This window comes from Tinamus guttatus, unplaced genomic scaffold (assembly GCF_059628265.1).
Source record: "Tinamus guttatus ecotype Peru unplaced genomic scaffold, ASM5962826v1 Tinamus_guttatus_pri_ptg000490l, whole genome shotgun sequence".
Classification (NCBI taxonomy): domain Eukaryota; kingdom Metazoa; phylum Chordata; class Aves; order Tinamiformes; family Tinamidae; genus Tinamus; species Tinamus guttatus.
The window spans coordinates 76,011-95,629 of record NW_028289024.1 but is presented as its reverse complement, the minus strand read 5'-3'; the positions used below and the strand labels follow the sequence as shown (position 1 = coordinate 95,629).

The 19,619-nt window shown below is 50.2% G+C and overlaps 1 protein-coding gene across 1 annotated transcript; it reads right to left on the bottom strand.

Annotated features, from left to right (window-relative positions):
- Positions 1–1,517: 1,517 nt before the first annotated feature.
- Positions 1,518–19,558, bottom strand: KIF9 (kinesin family member 9). The gene is made up of 20 exons (XM_088533273.1): positions 19,397–19,558; positions 18,616–18,781; positions 18,304–18,410; positions 17,170–17,394; positions 16,149–16,232; positions 15,926–16,018; positions 15,056–15,203; positions 14,285–14,349; positions 13,189–13,266; positions 11,801–11,869; positions 11,261–11,365; positions 10,089–10,144; positions 8,672–8,762; positions 7,951–8,084; positions 7,120–7,302; positions 6,040–6,248; positions 4,654–4,833; positions 3,269–3,384; positions 1,995–2,099; positions 1,518–1,625 (listed from the first exon to the last, which is right to left on the bottom strand). Exons 1-20 carry the CDS (start codon positions 19,490–19,492, stop codon positions 1,518–1,520), a joined length of 2,418 nt encoding a protein of 805 aa, XP_088389399.1. The 5' UTR covers positions 19,493–19,558.
- Between the last annotated feature and the right edge of the window lie 61 nt (positions 19,559–19,619).

The window sequence follows — 19,619 nt, the reverse complement described above, 5'->3', positions numbered from 1 at the left end:
TCCTGGAGACGGGAACACCCGAACCAGGATCCCCTCAAACCCCCCCAAGCCAGGGACTGGGACACTGTGATTTCCACCCCACCAGTCAGGATTTCCTATCGGCACCCCAGGACACCCCCTGCCTCACACCAGGACACCGACATCCCTTAGGATCCCCATGGGGCACCCAACATTGAGACCTTCCCCCCTGAACCAGGCCCTGGGACCTCAGCACCCCGGAGACCCCCGATGGGCACCACCCAAGGGACACCAGGACCTCAGCACCCCCAGGAATCCCACTGGACCTCAGCATCCTAAAGACCCCATTGGGCACCACCCATGGAACACCAGGAGCTCAACACCCTCAAGACCCCATTGGGCACCACCCTTGGGACACCAGGACCTCAGCACCCCCAGGAATCCCACTGGACCTCAGCATCCTAAAGACCCCATTGGGCACCACCCATGGGACACCAGGACCTCAACACCCTCAAGACCCCATTGGGCACCACTCAAGGGACACCAGGACCTCAGCAACCCCAGGAATCCAGGACCTCAGCACCTCCAAAGACCCCCGTTGGGCACCAGGACCCTCATTGGGCACCACCCATGGGACATCAGGACCTCGGCACCCCAAAGACCCCACTGGGCACCACCCATGGGACACCAGGACCAACACCCTCCTGGGTACCCAAAGAGCACTAAAATAACCCCATCTTTGCTCTTTAAACAGTGATTTGTGTTGCGTAATTCAAGCTAACGGTGACCAAGATAACCACCAACTCCTTAAATCTTACGGAGTTGCGCAAATTTACCAGCACCTGGAGCACCCTGAGACTCGGCTCCACATTCTGGGGCTCCGGACTGATACTTTGCAATTCTTTGGATATCGCTAAATTCGAGAAGCACAAGGAGAAAAAAAAATGAAGACTAACACGGTAAGAAACTTGAAGAAGTTTCTACAGCCGATCTGCCTTCGGGCAGGGCTCAGGGTGAGGCCAACGGGAAGTCACCCAAAGCCCTAAAATGACATCTGTGGGGTTAAAACATAGACAGAGAGATATTTTTTTTTAAATATTTTATTTTTTTCTCCAGATCTGGGACTCGTTGAATTGATGCTGAGGGTGCAGAGACTGCCGTGGGCAGCAGGGAAAGTGGGAGCTGCACCTGAGCCTCGGGATGAGGAGAGGGAGAGGTGGGATGGCTCGAATCCCTTCGCCAGGAGACTTTTCCTGGGCAGGAGGCTGAAATGGAGCTTCAGGAGCATCACGAGATGTCCCTCGTGGTTTGGGCTGCGTGGCAGGTTTGAGGAAAGGCCGTCCATGCTCACCCGAGTTTTGCTCCAAGCCGCATTCCCGGGAAATGCCGGGAAACGCCGACCCGCTCCCCTGCAGGGGCTGTGCCGCGCCGGAGGGGGCTCCCCCATGGACCGACACAGCACCAAAGCCCGGTTTCGTTTCCACGGGTGTTTATTTTTGATAAATCCACCGCGGAAAGGGAAAACGCCCGCTCGCCGAGGCGGGCCGAGCCCGTGGCCGCTACGTGCCGCGGGGCGACGCCGGGGATCTGCCGCTCATGGTGGCCGTGATGAGGCCGGGCTTCCTGCGCATCTGCTCCAGGGAGCCCATGGCTCGGGCGTACGTGTGCTGCGAGCAGAAACGGGGCCGTGAGCGTCCCCGCCGCGGCCGCGCACAATCCGCCCCTGGCACTCAGAAAATTCCGCTTTTTCCTCGGAGGTCGGGCAGCGCCCGGAGCCAGCGGGATTTCTGAAAGGCCTGATTTATAAGTTGGCCCTGCGCTAGGCAAGGCTGGGCTTGGGGAGCCTGCTTGGCTCTCGTGCTCTTATTTTGTGCCTTAAGGAGGGCCTAATTTTAAACGTAGAGGGGAACCGCGGCTCAAAGAGCCTCCCTGTGCTGCGGGATGAGCCCAGAATCCCGCAAAACGCCCTGGCCCAGAGCGCCAGGGGCCAGAGGAGCCCAGGGCCCCGCAGCGGGGCGAGGGAGAAGGTCCCTTACCTTCTGCTCGGCCCTCATCTTGGCGTTGTAGAAGGAGAGCGAGTCGGGGCAGGCGGGCAGCGCGGCCTCCTGCATGCGCTCGAAGCCGTCCTGCACGTCCTGCTCCTGCGGGAGGAAGGGCAGGGAGCCGCGGTGAGCGCGGGATGCTCCCGGCACGGCACGGCAGGGATCACCCTCTCCCACGGGATTCCTCCCGGGACCATCTCCGGCTCGAGGCGGCAGCGCTAGCAGGCGCCTTTCACTCATCTCTCAGGCTATAATTGAGGCAACGACAAGAAATCCGAGGCTGGAAACCGTTTCTATGAATACAGGAACTTGGTTTGGTCCAAGTGGCCAGTGACAGATTTCCCTCCGTCCCCAAAGGGTGACACCCGGGGCCTGGGCACTCACTCAGACTTTGCCTGTTGACTTCGTTGGGCCACCACGTTACCCAACGGGTGCCTGTTCCTCCTTTTCCTCCTCCTCTTTCCTGTATAGACTTTGTTTCTTTGTTTCACAGTCCCCTACATCAAAACATTGTTTAAAAGCCAAGCTGCTACATTTTTTCTCCCCTAATATCTGTTACTTATACTCTCAGAGGAGCTAATTCCGGAGAAGAGGGAAGAACCTTTCTAGGATCAGCCTTAAAGCTCTTTCCATACCTTTCTAGAGAGGAATACAGAAAATGCTTAGCCCTGAGTCAAAATAAGCAGGCGCCTGGAGACAAATCCCTTTCCAGCTTTCCTATCCCTCCCCACAAGTTAGAAATGGGACCCAAATGTGAAGCGCTGGCCCCATGTCCCTATCTAGTGGCATTAAGATTTTGGGCCTGATGTTTAACAGTAAAGGACAAAACCCAGAGTGACTTTGGGGGAGAATAATGCAAAGAACAAGTCTGGTGAATAAGCGGTTTAAAAGAACCATCCTCTGGCAGCGGTGGATCCTGGATAGCCCAAAGTGATCGTTTCTAAGCCAAGGGCTGGCCAAGCCCCAGTTGCCACAACATGAAACACAATAGTTGAGTTGTAAACACTACAGATGGCCCGAGTGTCCCAGCCCTGCCCTGTCCTTGTGGTCGATTTTAGCCTCTTGGTGGTAAAGCTAACGTGAAAGCAAGATGCATCTCCACATAGTTGCCCTGTCTGCGTCGTATCGGGTGGCATTTTAATGCCAGCTGCTGCGTTTAGAGGGGGCAGAGCTGCCGTGCCCTCCTCCTCGTCCCCTGAGTCGTGCCCTCGTCACCACGCAACGTGTGGCTACCAAGGAGAACAAGCAGAGCCGCCGGGACAACTCACCAGGCACAGCACTCTGTTTATGGGAATCATTCCAGGTCGGATGCTGCCACCGGGCTTCAGCGTGTCCTGCACGTCCTTGGGGATGAGGAAGGCCTCGTTGTACCAGATCTCAAACTCTGCAAGCAAAGCGGAGCCGTCAGAGGCCAGGGGGGGATTTCTGCCGGCTCCTTGCGGATCGCCAACGGACTATCCGAGATGTTCCTGGAGCTGCAGCGTGGCCTTGCTGCCCGGGAGGTGGCCGGGGAGCAGGCCTGGCCCTGGGGACAGTCCCCTGGCCACGAGGTGGCACTGCTCCTGCATCCAGGGATGCCCCGGCCTCTGCTCAGAAGCAGCAGCTCGGAGCCATCGGCAGTTTGGGGACAGATTTCAGCTGCAAATACCATGGGAGAAGCCACTCTGCATCCCATAATAGCCAGTGCTAACACAGAGCGGGCGCCACGGGAATGTGGAGTTTAACAGCAGGAATTTCCCAGGAAAAGCTGCTGCCGTCCCGCTGGCACGCTTCCCTATGGAGCTAGAGCCCAAACCCCGCCGGGAAGGCAGCATTTCCCAGGAATGACTCCAAGAGGTGGCCTCGGCCATGGCTTGTGCATCCTGGGATGACACGGATGTTCCTGACACGGATCGGGAAACATCTGGAGCACCCAAAAATGCCAAACCTGGATCCAGCTGAAACTCGTGGCAAAGTTTCAGCAGAATTAGGATTTGCACCTGTGGAGCCGGAATGAATCCTGGGATGAATCGTGGACTTCCAGCAGCGTGGGACCGGCCTCGTGGATGCAAGTTGTGCTTTGGCAAGTTTGGAAAATAAAGTGCTGCCACGTGTACAGCATCCAAGTGCTTGGGACTCTGGGATTTGTACAGCTACAGTGTTCCAGGGTACAGGACAAATCCAGGGAAATGCCAGGACCACATCCCTGCTACCCACGCTCTGCGTGGCGTGTGATGGATGCACGGGGTGACCCAGCACCACGAGCGTGAGGCTCCCAAAAAACCTGCTAAAACGGCCAAACCCTCCTTCCCGCCGGGGCGTTTTCAGCAGAACCTGACTAAAGGAATGTCCCCATTTCTGGGGCCGTTCACAATCCACACAAACACAATCCCGGGCAACGTGCTTGAGCAGGGGGATTGGACCGGGCGATCTCCAGAGGTTCCTTCCAGCCTCAAGCACCGAGGACGTCGTTACCTGGGAGAGAACCTGCAGCACTTCAGCAACACGTCGAAATAACAACAACAAAATCAAGGTCTGGGAGACAGCAAGAAAAAATCGCAACAGAGAACGACGGGGATTTATGGCGGAGGTTTGATGCCACGTGTCTGTGAAGCACCAAAGTGCTGAGCTGCCCTCAAGCACCCTGTTAGAAAGCACCCTGGTGAGCCAGTACCTGAGATGAGTTTGTTCCGGCACTGGTCCACGAGCTGCTGGCAATACTGGATTTCTGCCTTCAGGTCCTGAAGCTCTGCGTAATCAGACCTGTACTCTTTCTTCAAGTCCTTGAGCTTCATAATGAGTAGAAACTCCTCCTCATCGATGATGATCTGACCCGTCTCATCAACGTACTCTCCTGGAGGGGAAGAGGAGGAAGCAAAGGTCTCTCGTGAGGGTGGAGAGGGCCGGAGACCAGTCCTGGTGCTTCGAACCGCACGGTAGTTACCCGGTTATGCTGAGGTTAACCACACAGCTGCCATTTCCTTAGACAGGCTTTCTACAAACACCGGGTTGCAGTAACGTGGGGCAGAAATCACTGCTGAGTGCCTGAACCCGCTCACCATCAAGGTGAAAGTCTTTGAAACAGCCTGGCCAGTCCCTGGGAGACCATTAGGCCAGCGCTGCTCCCCTGTGCTAAACATCATGTTCTTGGTTCTCTGCTTTTCCTCTCATTGCTCTGGTTTCCAGCAGCCACAAGAAACCAGCGGTTGGGAGATGTCATCACAGAGAGCAGAGGCCCAGAGCAGGCAGCGATCCTGAGAGAAGATCCCTTTTTGCAAGCTGTGCACCTTGCAGGACTGCATCCCGCGGGAAGAGGCCCCTTAAAAAGGGTGGTCACAAAAGTCTCTCCATAGGAGGAGGAATAAACCCCCCAGCAGAGCAGCGTTCGCGCTGGGGCTCAGCTCCAAGACTGACACTTGGGCCACATTTAGGCCACCGAGGTGGCTCCACGGGGATGGCCGAGGAAGCAGGAAGCACCTCAGAGCAGGAGCATCTGCAGGGGCCCAGTCACACAGCTGTCCCCTCCGCCAGGCAGGGCCCGCTCGCTTTCCACTGCTCACTTCCTCGTTCCCTCTCACCCCTTGCTCGTTGCCTGGAGATAATTTATAGAATCATAGAATCACAGAATGCTGAAGGTTGGAAGGGACCTCTCGAGGTCACCCAGTCCAACCCCTGCACATGCAGGGTCACCTAGAGCACGTGGCACAGGGCTGCGTCCAAGCGGGTTTGAAGATCTCCAGAGAAGGAGACTCCACAACCTCTCTGGGCAGCCTGTTCCAGTGCTCTGGCACCCTCACTGGCAAGAAATTTAGGCTGTAAGTTGCACAGAATTGGGTTGTTCTGCCCTTCCTGCCTCCAAGGAACGTCGCCACTGGCATTTCCTACTGTCACACGCAGAGGTAAAACCCCGAGGAGCCCCCTCGGATGGCAGGAGGGACAATCTGTCCCCTGCCCCATGCAGCAGAGCGCGGGGGGCAGCAGCCTGCGGCTCGTGGAGCCGGAGGAGGGAAGGGTGCAGGACTCGGGGGGCAGAGCTGTGTCCTCCCTCCCCGCGACTCACCCTGCTGCCACCGCTCCTGCCGCTGAGCCCCCAGCGCCTCTTTGATGCCCTCCATCTCCTGCTTCATCAGGTTGAGCCGCTGCGCGACCGCTCCGCTCCTCTTCCTCCTGGCGAGGAGGATGCTCTTGTTCTCTTTAAAGATCCGGTTGATCTCACTGCCACATTCCTTCTTAAACTGCTCGAACGCCGCCGGCTTGGATGGAGGGGAGCTGGAGAGAAGGAGACAGACACGGTGGGGCTCAGTTTGCTGTAGCGGGCAGCATGACGCGGTCCCAGCTGAGGTTTGTGCATGGTTTTAAATGGATCTTTGAGGATCTCACCGTGCTGGCCGCGTCCTGGCCCTGTCTCTGTGCCAAGCTTCATGCCCCTTTTTCCCCCAAACTATCCCCAGAGTTATTCCTACCAAAACCAAGTTTCCTAGGAGATGCCTCAGAACTTCTGAGCCTTTCCTGGAAATCGGTCTGATTCTTCAGGAAGGTAAATTAATGCTGTGCCTGCTGCTAAACAGAAATATTTTTGCCTTTTCCTGTGTTCCCAGCAAGACCAGTGACCTCTGCCCACCAAACCCCGCTGCCTGCCTTTACCGTGCCCTTCCAGACTTGCCTTGTCTGGAGCTTTCTAGGAAAGGGCTTTCGCACAGACGTGCTCCTCACTTTACACAAAATCCATGGAAAAAGGAGCTGGGCTTCCGGGAGACCCTCGGCACCGTGGCAGGAATGTCCCACTTTGATGGGTTGCCCTGTGTGGTGCAGGGGCTCCTGGCATGCAGGGATCTGGTAGAAGGCAGCTATAGAAGTCTCCATGCTCCTCAGCGTGGAGACCTCCAGCATTCCCTTGACTGACCTCCAAAGGGCCCCTTACACAGAGGACTGGCCAGGACAGAGCACGAAGCAGATGAAGGTGCCACCAGCATCCTTAGGTACATAAGGTGCCCACATGAGCACTGCTATCCTACAACAAACGTCTGCAGTGAAGATCTCTAAGTCTCTCCTGCTTCACTTTGAAGCAGGTGGTTTTAGGGGGACACAATGGCCTCACTCAGGTCCAAATCCACCTCTGCACTCCCCTGCCTGGGCTTACCTGAGCTGCTGGGAGTCCCGCAGAGAAGCCAGTTTCGAGGGCTGCGTGTCAATATTTGCTGCATCCTGGCTCCTCACTCCCTCTTTCACATCCACATCCTTGGTGGAAGTTATCACCTGAGTTTTTGATTGCAGAAGAACATCCATCTCTTTCCCAGAAGAAGAGGTCCCGATTCCTTCCTTCCTGACAGGGCAAACAAGAGGAACCAGATCAATTTATACTGGAACCAAAACACACTTCAAGTGCTCATTTGTTGGTTAAAAAACCAGCAGTCTGACATTGCATCTGCCAAAGTTTAGGGCCAAACGTCTCTTGCCAAGGAATGAGACCAGCCTCTGGGCCTTGCTGTACCGATTCTTCGTCCTTCCCCCTCACGATCCCTTCTCAGCCCCACTCCTTATCTACTGCCCCTCCTCGCTTGCCCCTTCCTTCCCCCTAACACATTTCCTACCTACGGAGTTGAAAGGAAAACTCCGGGTTTATCCCAGGACTGTCCCCCTGACGGGGTTCACTTGCCCTCAGGGCCACAAGCCCACAAGGCCCAAAGCCTCGATTCACCCCTAACAGGGCCCACACTGACCATTTGTGCCCCAAATTCCTCTTCACGGGGTTCTTCTCTTGCCACAGGCCATGTCTGCTGCCGCACGTGTTGCCCTGCCACGTTCTTGTGGCCATGAGGATACCACGGATGCGAAACTATCCTTGAGGAAACCCAACGCTTGGATACACCTCCGAGGCCGGCTCCGGTTCTGCCGTCCTCCCCGGGCTGCCCTCACGCCTTGGCCACAACCGGAGCGGGTGACGAGGCGCTACCCGAAAATAAGGACTCACCTGCCCTGCTCTTTGGTTTTCTTGGGCTTTATCTTCTTCCCACCATGTTTGGATGAAAAATGAGCAGTTCCTGTCCCCAAATCCTGCCCGTCCATGTCCCCCAGCACATGGCCATCCACGTCAACGAGGCCCGCCTGGAAACGGGAAGAAGCAGCAATGAGCTGGGAAGCATCGGCACCAATTCCACCCTGTTGTACCATCTATTCCGGAGATCCGTACTCACCAGCAGGCATTTCAGGGAGACACATCCATGAAAATGAATCAAACATTAAAACTAGGGACAAAGTTACCCTGAGATTCCTACACTGAACATGTCAGCCACTTAAGGTGGGTATAACTTGTATTTAATATCAGAGAAACAATTCTGAGGTAAATACTGACCAATTCAGAGAGAAAGTATTTCACATATTGAAGTGGATAAAGAAAAATATATTAAAAACCAGGTATGGATCCATATGTGACTTTATGCTTTACATAGGGCACATTTTCTTTTCTCCAGAAACTAGAAGGAGAACCCCCATCGAGGAAGGTGATCTGCCCTTGCCTTTTACAATTAACCGATTGACAGAGAGGTCACTTTCTCATATTAATTTGTGTTTTCCTCATTCCCATTTAATAAATTATTCTCTTTAGATGGCGGGCCACGTTCTCTGCTGACACGAGATGGACATCAGCGGATTCTGAGGTGGATTTTGGCCGGGGCTGGAGCCCCGGGCGTTACCTTCTGAGCAGCAGCAATAGCAGCAAAGTCGTTTTTGTCTATCAGCGCATACTTGCTTCGTAATCTGGCCTCCACCTCCTGCTCCTGTTGACTAGGGGAGAAAAAGGCCCTCAGTATTGTGCTCGAGGAGGGCTATTCCACATGCCCAAACCTGTAAACACACCAGATTTCCAAGAAAAACATCTTTTCCATGTGATGTCCCCTCCGTGCATCCCACGTGGCCTCCTGCATTCTTCATGATACCTGTTTTAGCCTTTTTCCATTTTCCTCTTCCTTTCTTTTTCCATGATATCCTTTTGGCATCTTGGATACAGAAGCTTTTTATGGCTATTTAAATACTTAACATAACCTTTAATCATCCAAACCAACTACTATCACATTTGTTCAGTTCTGCCACAGAACAATTTCATCTTTAACCTATTGGGATTCAAACTATATATTTTTCCTCACTGAAAGAAAACACGTGAAGCAGTATCCATAGGCTTAAAAAGTACACTACAGAAGACTGCAAGTTGTTAGGGAATCTGCAAATTAAGACCATAATGCACTGTTTCAGCCCAATAAAAGGAGTCCTAAGTTAAAAAAAAAATCAGGCAAAATGTGAAGACAGTAACCAAGAAACCTATTTTGGATGTGGGGGCAGGCAGATTTTCTGCAGTGATATCTCAGCCTCATTCTTGGGAGCAGCAGCCTCTACTGCCTGGCCAGACGGCTGCTGCAAAGGACATTTTCCAAGTCAAAATGTTGGCAGGTGGTTGCCATAAATCCCTTCTGTGCTCTCTGATGACATTGAAGCTGCTTGGCCTCATTCCTGGAATTTTTCTGCGCCTGCTCTTTACCTTCCCTCAAAAGCTCAAGAAACAACTTTCATCATCCACTGGTGATGTTTTCTTAATGGCACTTTCCCACTTCTCCCGTCCCACAGCACACACCAGGGAGAGCTCCCTGGGAATAGCCACGGAGCCTTCTTTCCATGCCCCTCCGTATTCCTTTATGACCTTCTTTTGCCACAATCCCTTCAAAAAAAGCATTTCCTAACATTTAGCAGTTGCTGCACCGAGACCATTGCATATCATCTCATCCTACAGAGTTTTATTTTCCCAAAGATGTGTTTTAGAACGCCTTGCACAACGGACACGCGCTCCACGGCCAAGTACCTGAGGCCCAGGATATATTCCATGCTGATACCTCTACGGAGCACATCAGTGAGTCACACCACGAACAGACCTGGCACATGATCTGTGAGCACTGGAAGGCTAAATATAATAGTCCTCTCGGGGAAAAGCCACTGATTTTTCAGTCACGAGTTATTCCCTGTATTTCATACCAACGTCACAGCAAGTGCAGTATCACAGAAGAAAAGGTTGGTGGAATTTCTAAACCTTATGGAGAAGGGCACACCAGCAGGTTATCTTACCTTACGAGCTGTTTGAACTGTCTGAAAACCTCCTGGACTTGCCTCATGTTCACTATCTGGGGAAGAGATGCACATAGTGAAGAAACAGGCGGGCATTTCTAGAGGAGCTTCCCAAGAGTAGGATCCCAACGCTTGAGGAGAGGCTGGGAAGTCAGGCTGGAGGCGCTGGAAGTCACTTTGAAGGGATGTTTAAGGAGAGAGGAACCTCACAGATTGGAGTGAATTCCAGGGAGCATCCAGCCTCCAGATAGGGAATTATTTACAATATGAAATCCTTTACAAGCAACATAGGATGGGCTCTGCTGTCCTTGTGGATTATCACGCTGCTGCCAGGGCGCTGTCCTCAGTCCACTTGCCCATGAAATCGAATCGTGGGAATACAGCCCTGCTGCTACCCCTGGTTTGGAGATGATGGTCGGACACACGGACAAGTCACAGCGGGCTGCAGCCGAGCAGGAATCTGCACTCGGGTTCCCCAGGGTCTCGGGTGCCTCCCTGCTCCCCATGAGCTGCCCACAGCACATTTTGCAGCCCGGGGAAAACAAACATTCACATAAACCCTCATGCTGCCCTGCTCCTGCCTGCTGGAGGGGGCACACGGGGCCTTCAGGAGAAGCGTGGGGAGAACATGAAATGAGAGGCAGGGTCTCCAGCAGGGTTTCTTTTTGTTTCTTTCCTTAGGGTTATCTAATTGTGCTCATTTCTTTAATTTTCTTTCATTTTCTTTGCTTGCCTGCTTGCCCACAAAGGAATGTTTGTACACGAGGGACTTTTGCTATTTCTTTTTACAACCATTTTGCCATGAACAGGCAGTTTCCAGTTGAGAAACCCCAGTGCATTTCTCTACAACGTGTTTTGAGGGATGCTTTGGGAGCACAGCTTACAAAGGTCTGCTTTCACATTGGCAAAGCAAAATAGTTAAAGAGACTCCAAAGAAAGAACCCCAGGGAGGTTAAAGTCAGAGGAAAAGTCCCCTTAAACTTCCAAAAGGCAAAAATGGGATGAAATCCAGGAGAGACTGTCTCCTTAATAAGTAAAACAAACAAACAAAAACCTGCAATATCTTTCAGGTTAAAACAGCTTCTTCAGAAGATATCTTTATTCCTTCTGACGTGGAACAAAACGGGACAAAATCAGCATATAAATCATTCTCTACTAAAGAAGCTACTTACATCAATTTCATCAATGGATCCTTCGAGGTATTTTAGCACTTGAGACTTAATGTCTGCTATCTGGATTTCAGTCAGAGGGTCATAAGTCACCAAAGAGCGATTGACCTAGGGGGAAAAGAAAAAAAAAAAAAGTGAAAATTGAATATGAGTGAATTATAAAAATCTCTGGGTGAATGCCTGATATTTCTCTAGTGGGTCCGTGGAAGCCTTATACTTAATTTCTGAGTGTGGCTTCTCATCACCCGAGTTGGCAGGACGCAGGACTCAGGGCCGTGCTGAAAACGGTTCCTCCTTTCCACTTTCCCATCATATGAGGGAAGGGCTTTGTGAGCCTTTTCTCAGGGGGCCTGAGGCTAAAACAATCTCAACAGCAAGAGATTTTCAGAGCTTTGGCCCATCTTGGAGAGACTGTGCTGAAAGCAGAGAGCACAAGCACGGTGGGCACTGATTTGGCCATTCCTACTGCTCAACAAAGCTCACAATAATAAAAAATCTTCCGAAAACAAGATGCTCTTTAAGGCAGCTTAGGCTGTTCCTTACCAAGCTGTCGTGCATGGCCAGCTCCCGCTTCAGGTAACTGATCTCCTTCTCCAAAGTCTTCACCATCCACTAGCAGGAAAACAAAAAGGGGAGCAAATGCTCAAGTGCTGTCAGTGGAAGAGCTGCTGAAGGGCAGCATCAAACTGGATAACATCAGGGCTGGGGAGCATCTCCCCCTGGATCTGCTGTCAGGTTTGTATCGGGGAGCCTGGAAATGATTTTGCCTTTGATTTGCTTCCAACAGGACAACTCCTGCGCTGTCCTGGATCAGCCTAAGCCATTAAAAGGAGGGTCACCTATTTCATGATTGGATGTGGCACCCTTGTGGCTGTCAGATTTTGGACTGTGAGGAATTATCCTGAAAGCAAAGAACCAGGCAGGGCTCCACTCTCCTCCCTATACAACCCGTAGGACTTCTGGCATTCACCTTATTCAAGGCCAGGATGCCCTGGGGTGTATTTGTGATTGAATTTCCCCATAATCTGGGATGTTTTCAAGCATTTGCTATTTAAAATAAGCTTCCAAAAAGGTGTAAATAACCAAATCTCCTTGGAATTCAGTGAAAACTGGATGCTGAGCTACTTTTTAAGTGACCTGTTGAGTATCAGAGCACAGTAACTTCCTTAAATACATTTTGGCTGCTCTTTTCCATCCCACACAACACAAATGAAAGGGAACTGAAGAGGGAAAGCTTGTTGCACAGCTCCAAACCTCCCTGGAAACTGCTGGAGGGAACTCCCCAGCTGCTTCTCTGCTTACAGGTGAAATCAGAGCACGAAACAGCAGCAGGGCTCTCTCACTCCATGCATGGATAAGATAACCCTGACATTGCTCTTTGGGCCATCAGCAGTTCATAGAGCATTTGCTGCTGTCCCACCAATTCCAGGTGTGAAAGCACACACAAAAACATCTAAAATACAACAATCACCTTCCTTAAATTATTTCTGTGTTTAAACAAGCATCGTAATCGTGTCAAAAAAGTGAGGCTGCCCACAGGAGCAGGGTAATGCTGTGTGAAGCTGAGATAGACCTGGAGGTGATTTGCCCACAAGTCAGGGGAGAGATCCACAATCTAACCTCTCTCTTAAGAGGAGATTCCCATATGAAACAGCACGGACTCCCAGTTTAAGGATCTCCATGTTCCAGGAAAAGTGGAACCCCCTGTACGACTGTACCCTGTTGCACACTCCCAGTAATTCCAAATAAATCCCAATTAAAAGGTTAATACTAATCTTCTTTTCATTACACGCTCGCATCCAAGGAATGTCACCTCGGCTGAGGGGTTGTAACTCATTAAATTGCAGCATCTCCCTCAGATTTTTAAGGTCATTAGCCTAAATATGAATGAACCTGAGAAAATAAATCTTCCAATCCCCTCCTCTACCTACCCATGTGTCACATGTCTCATTGACAACTGGTTCTGTTGTGATCCATTTCATTCTGGTAGCAAAACGAAGAGAGGACAACTGAAAAATATACGTATACACTAATTAAAAGAAATCCTGACAAAGGTATAATTTTTATAACCCGTTGCTATTCACATCGCAGGCTACTAGGTAGAAATACAAAAGCTATTTAATGACAGGGAGGATTTCTCACTCCTGCAGTGTGTCCTCTCCTGCTTATCTGCTTCCAGGTGATTAGGCAGCTTCAAATGATGTTTTTGTCTTTTCTGCTATGCACGTGGCAGCTCTTTGTGCAACAGGGCCGTGATCTCAGAAGCGATCACACCCTTTCGCATCAAAATAATACTTATAATAATTTGGAACCACATACCAGTGGCTTTCAGGCCCGATTCTTGTGATATCCTGAGCCAGTTCAGCCTGAAAATCCTCCTCTGAATACAAAGTGGAGCCTCTGTTTTGTAGATAATATCAGAACCAGAGTAGAAGATGATAAAGCCAGTGCCTCAAAGACGACTGCGTAACCCGTGACTGTATTTACACTCTTTTGCTATGTGTAGCTTCTCCCTTGGCAAACAGCAAGGCAATTCCCTGTGTGACAGAAGTGGTTGAGGTGGGCTGGTTCACACAGCAAGGCTTTCACTAATTTTATCTTTTCATGGCTTAAAAAGAGTTACTGTTAGCAGGCTCTCCTGCTGCCAGTATCCCAACCTGGCTGGAAGCCATTCCACTGACTTAATTATGTGATACACCACTCAAAGCACATTTTTAGAGCGGAACCACAGTGATAATTAACAGTATCCAGTGTGCTTAGGTTTTAGCTGCTTGAGCCTGTTCTAATCCTCATTTCTCATTTCTGAGTAGAGCAGGTTACTACTCCCCTGCTGGCATCACAGACAGACTGGCAAAAGCACTTTGTGCTCCAAGGCTCTGAGATGTTTCTGAGGAATTAGGCAGGATGCTCCTCTGGGAATCTTGCCACAGCCCCACAGAGACTCTGCTTTAAATCTCTTTGTGGCCAACATAATTGCAAGAGTAGCAGGGACAAGACCTCAGTTCTGTAGAAACTGGTTCCACTTACGGTCTCGTCCATGTGCACAGCTTCCCCACAGATATTTGCCACCAGGACAGTATTGCAGTTTCCCCCTGGAAATGACACCAAAAAATAAAATAAATAAAAGATGCAAGAAATACATGCATATATATATATGCATATATATATATATATATATATACACACATATAGTTGGTATAAAATGACTTAAGAATGAAGATCAGATGTGTTTCTCATCTGGTGACCCTGCGGCAAGAAGACAGCAAGTGACAACTGTAAAAGTCTGAAACGGGATGAAATCAGAGCAGAGGATTTGAAAAGCCTTGGCCTAACTCCAATACCAGGGAAGCCAACAGGAGTTTGTCACATCTCTCCCAAGAGCAGTGCAAGCTTTGGGCTCAAAATACCTCAGCTCTCCCCTCAGTTTTGATGGTTTCAGTCCCCGCAGTCTCCACCTGCGTGTGCTGCCCATCTGCGTTGCCAGAGGCACCACAGCTTTGGCTTTATCATCTGCAGCCAAAGCACAACCATCTGAGCAGGCTCGTGTGCCAGCGGGTCTTGGCAGGAGGTTGTTTTTAAGTTTTCTAACTAAGAAAAGCCGAGTGTGTCCCTGTTAGGCTGCTCGGTGTGTGCATTTGTGCTGTCTTTGCGCCTGCTGCTTGAGTGATGAGGAAAAGCAGCCGCGCTGTGACCAACGATTAGTGCCACGTGTCACCCTGTCCATTAGGACCCGAGAGGCTCGCTGAAACCGCAGCGTTTTCCGTGTACCCCAGGGCTGGTGTCGCCCGATGTCCTCACCGAGCGAGTCCTTGAGGACGTGCGTGAGCTTGCTCTGGCGGAAGGGGATGTGGTCCCTCCTCGGGTCGCTCAGGGCGATGACGATCTGCTCGAGGAACGACAGCGACTTGTTGATGTAGGTGGCTTCCTTCAGAACCTGCCCTTCAGACTGCGAGGGAGAGCAGAAGGCAAAGCTTCACAGCGGGTGTTTGGGAACGAGCCACAAAGCAGAGCACGTCTCTTCCTGACGGGGCAGCTCTGCTTGACCCCCAAGACAAGGATCTAATTCAGATTCAGCAAAGTCCAATCTCCTTCCAGTTTGAAAACAAGGTTGCAGAGACCTTCTTTTCTACATTAAAAATCTACCGGGATCACTGTCTTTCCCTCAAAAAAGGAAAATTATGTGTTTGTCACAGGGCTGATGGGCTTTCTGTTTTGATCCAGACAGAATTTCACAGGGCCCTGGGAATGTCTCCGTTGCTGAGCCCTAGCGTTGTGGGAAGGTTTCAACACTTTGTGCACTAGAAGCCAAGGGCTCACACTTGGTCATGGGGAAAAAAGAGAAAAACTCAGAGAGTTTTTGCCCAAATACAGCCGGTTGCTCAGACCTTTTTCTCTGCTGACAAACAATAATGTGGCATGAACGCTGTGAACCTGGGTTAGCTTGGAAGGCACTGAAGGACAGGAGTCAAGTACAACTTAGAACTAAGATACAGAGCACCTGCAAGCAACCCAGTGCTCTCTGATGTGCTAATGTGGCCTATGATTTGCCACAGCTTCCTATTTATTAAGAGCCTGAATTCTGCTGTGGGAAAACCCTGTCATTTCAGCTGCCCCGTGCTCATTACTACGCTCTTCACCGAGGTCTCAAATTCTTCTTCCATGACTTACCCCAGTTTTACTCAGCCTCTCTGAGCCTGCCAGGTCTATGAGGTTGATTTTGGAGTTCAAGCATTTGACATCCGACAAAACTCTGAAATTACACTGCAGGTGGGGGGAAGAGAGAATATAAACTGTACTTAACATTGGACAAAACTAAAATAGACTTAAAAAATACAGGTATTTAATGAGCATCAGCCACCTGAGGCCCTAGAAAAACTGCTGGAGCACTTACCTCAATATAGATAGTAAAAATGCAGTGGGATCTGGATGAATTTTTATTCAGTGCATGTTCTGCTATTACTCTATTGGTCTCACCCTGCGAATGAAGGCAAAATTGAGGATCATATTATTACATTCTGTAGAATGAGGGAGAAATCACAGATCCACACCATTAAGCAAATAATTCAATTTCATGCTGCAAGGAGACCGCAATACAACTGGGTGAAAGCAGGAGCTCTTGTTTGTCTCCCTTTCTTACTCAGAAGATTTTTGAAGCGTATTGCAGCACAGCTGGTAAAGGCCACGGGTTACGGTAAAAGCCGAGACCACATTATCTGCATTTCCACTTTCAAGGTTCAGCTCTCAGAACTGAGGGGTTTTTTTGAGGAACAGCCAGACAAGGCTCGTTCCGAGGCGATACCTCCCTCTCCGTTTCAGTTTCTCGATGAGTGGGAAACCAAAGAGCTCCCCAAGGCTAAATTTGTCACAGGTAACTTGCAGAGGAGAACCACGAGCTCGTAATGATGGTTTACAGGAACAGAAAACAAAATAAAACAGTCGCTGGAAAGGCTGTGGGGCTGCCAGCGCGGTACAGAGCCGGGCAGCCAATCTGCAAGGTGGAAAAGGAAACGGCCAAAGCTCACGCACAGGGAAATGCCCTTCATGCCCAACACCTTGGTGCTTTCTAACCCCCTCAATGCTCAACACCTTGGTGCTTTCTAACCCCAGGAGCAGGGGTCTCAGCCCTGCTGTGCTGCCATCGCTTGCTCTGCCATTCCGGCTTCCTGCAATGGCTCTGGCAAATGCTAAAATCAGGGATTCACCAGGGGGATCCTGCAGAATCTCTGTGCCAAGGGCATTTTCCTTGCAAGAATCCCAGCTACAAAGAGCTACCAGTTCTTCCACCTGCTGGAAGAAGAACGGAGAGGGTCGGATGTCCCTCCAGCAGACCCACCACCCGCCTCCTGCCTCTTCCCTCAGCCATGCCAGGAAACGTCACGGTCCCCCGAGGGGCAACAGTTGTTTCTTCTTGCCTCAAACAGGAGATTTAGAGCATCCTCCTCATGGTTGACTGTATGTATAGACAAACCCTTCACATAAACACCCCCCGGGCAGTCCACCACGGCCAAGGGCACGTCCCCGGTGCCCCCGCTCGCCACGGTGGCCAGAAGGTCACACAGGGTCTCGTTGTAGATCTCCAGGTAGGACACTCGCACGGTGACGAATCGATCGGCGCAATGCGCAGCCGCCTTGAGGACCTGCACAAACATCAAGGGGTTTCTCTTGGCATCTTAGTTCACAGACAGAACTATCAGCTATTTACAGCCTTTCAGAGAAGCTATTTGTGACTTTCTGAACGGCCGTAAATTCATCTGCAATTAGCACGCAGCTAATTGCTCAGTTGTGGTTGCCTGAGGGCTGACCAGATGCAGACAACACTTTAAATATGATTTCTTAAGATTATCATCTCAGAAACACTTTTGAAGCATTATATCTTTAAAATAGCATGGTTGGGTGGGAATATTAACATAAATGTAGAGGACTTGGCCCTCCCTGAACATATAATGAAAAGGCTTCTTCATATACTGACTAATTTACCTTATCCTAATAGCACTTGTGGCAAAAATATAACTGGTAGAGTATTACTCAAGAGGAAAAAATGGCTAATTGAAAGCAAGCTATTGAGAACAGGCCTTTGAGGCAAGAACGAGGCACGCCTACATTTGGGGAGCATCTGGTGTATGATGTGAGAGAGAGGCAAACAGGAACAAGCTCCGTAAATGAACACAAAGCACAGCGACGTGCTGGCACGTGCAGATATCACTAAAGCAGCAGGAGACTCTGGACAGTGACACAGATCACTGTGCTTCAAAGCAACACCACTCCCGTGCCCTCAAATGTCACCAGCATCACTGCGCAAAGCCACAGCGTCATAAAATGTGTATTTTTATATAAAAAGTGTATTTTAAAGCTCCCTTAAGCCCTTAATGATCATCACGTAGTTAAAATGAAAGGAAATGGGCTGGTGGCAAGCACATAAAACCTCTTTTGCTGTGTCCATACACTGCCATGGTTACCAGCAATAGCAGATAGGCAGGTAAGAGAAAAAATGCAACGATGCCTTTGCCTTTTCCTTGTATCCTCTGCTCTCATCCCGGCCCCGGTACCTGCTGGATCGCGCGGGGGATGATTCCTCGGTGCCTGTAGTCCGCCGTCGTTCCCGTCATCGTGTACGTTTTCCCGGCCCCTGTTTGCCCATAGCACATGATGGTGCCTGGGAAAGTTCCACAGCAAAAGAACCAGCTCAGGAGGGAAGGAGGGAACAGCTGCATTCCTCAAAGGAGACCTCAGGAGGATCTCCACCTCCGCTCAACCCTCCGCCGACGGGCAAAATAATCAAAATAACAACTTTTGATCAAAATAACAACCATTTTTGATCAAAATAACAACAATTCTTGCTCAGAATAACAACAAATTACCATTATAGCCGTTCAAAGCTTCAGACACCAGTTTCTCAGCGACGGTCTCGTAGGCCAGGTCCTGGGAGGCGTTGTGAAGAACCCCGTCGAGCCGGAAGCACCACTCCGTCTGCCTGTTGTTCACAACGCCTTGCTTGGCATCTTTTTTGAGGTAAATATCTATGCTCTGCAACCAAACGGAGAAACAAAGATAAGGCCGATAGCTAGGAAGGGTTTCAGCACCCGTTTTCTCAAAAAAATGAAGACACCCACTGAAGATCTGGAAGTAAGGAGCAAATGGAGCCGAAATAATGATGCTGCTTTACTGACCTGGATGGTGTTTTGTGGTATTACATGTCCTAGAAGAGGGAAATATGGCTGAGCTCATCTGTTTACATTTCAGTGATGTTTGCGATTTGGTGTCCGGGGAAATTGGTAATTAAATAAGAGAGATGAGTATTAACACAGGGATTATAAGGTAAAGTAAGGAACTTGCCTGAGGGGAGGCAGAAATTGCATCCCAAGGAGACCTCTTTGGTTGGAATAGTGCTTACCACTGGGAATTCCTCCAGGATCAGTCCAACTCCCATTTTTAAAAGATTTTTAGTGACTTTATCACACAAATGGTGGCGCTTGATACAAACAGTGACACTGGAACAAAATCATGAGGTTCAGTCTGCACCAAGCAGGAAAACGTGACCCGACGTGTGTGGCCTTGAGGAATGAAGAATTCTGCATTTCCATGGGCAAAGCTGAAACAAACCCCCAAACCTTTCATGCTTGCAAGCTTTTTTCTCTCTACCTTGTTGTCTTGCCCAAACTTGATCATGTCCTGAGCAAAATCAGCTGTCGGTTTGACCCGCACAAAGGCGTGGACTCGCTTTTCTACTGTATCCATTTTACCTAAAGAGGAAGAAAAAGGGAAAAAAAAAAACACATATGCAACAATATTGCATTCCCTAAAAAGAAATAGTCTTATTTGTTACCGGAAGACAAGCTACAGAGTAGTCAGGTTTAAAAATAAA

What these genes read in the sequence shown, in the direction of transcription:
- KIF9 (XM_088533273.1), bottom strand. Translation starts at nt 19,492, where the DNA reads ATGGATACAGTAGAAAAGCGAGTCCACGCCTTTGTGCGGGTCAAACCG. An exon ending in CGTCCTCAAGGACTCGCTCG is followed by an intron (nt 14,350 to 15,055) that starts GTGAGGACATCG and finishes TGTCATTTCCAG; the next exon opens with GGGGAAACTGCAATACTGTC. An exon ending in CCGGAACAAACTCATCTCAG is followed by an intron (nt 3,385 to 4,653) that starts GTACTGGCTCAC and finishes CTTTGCTTGCAG; the next exon opens with AGTTTGAGATCTGGTACAAC.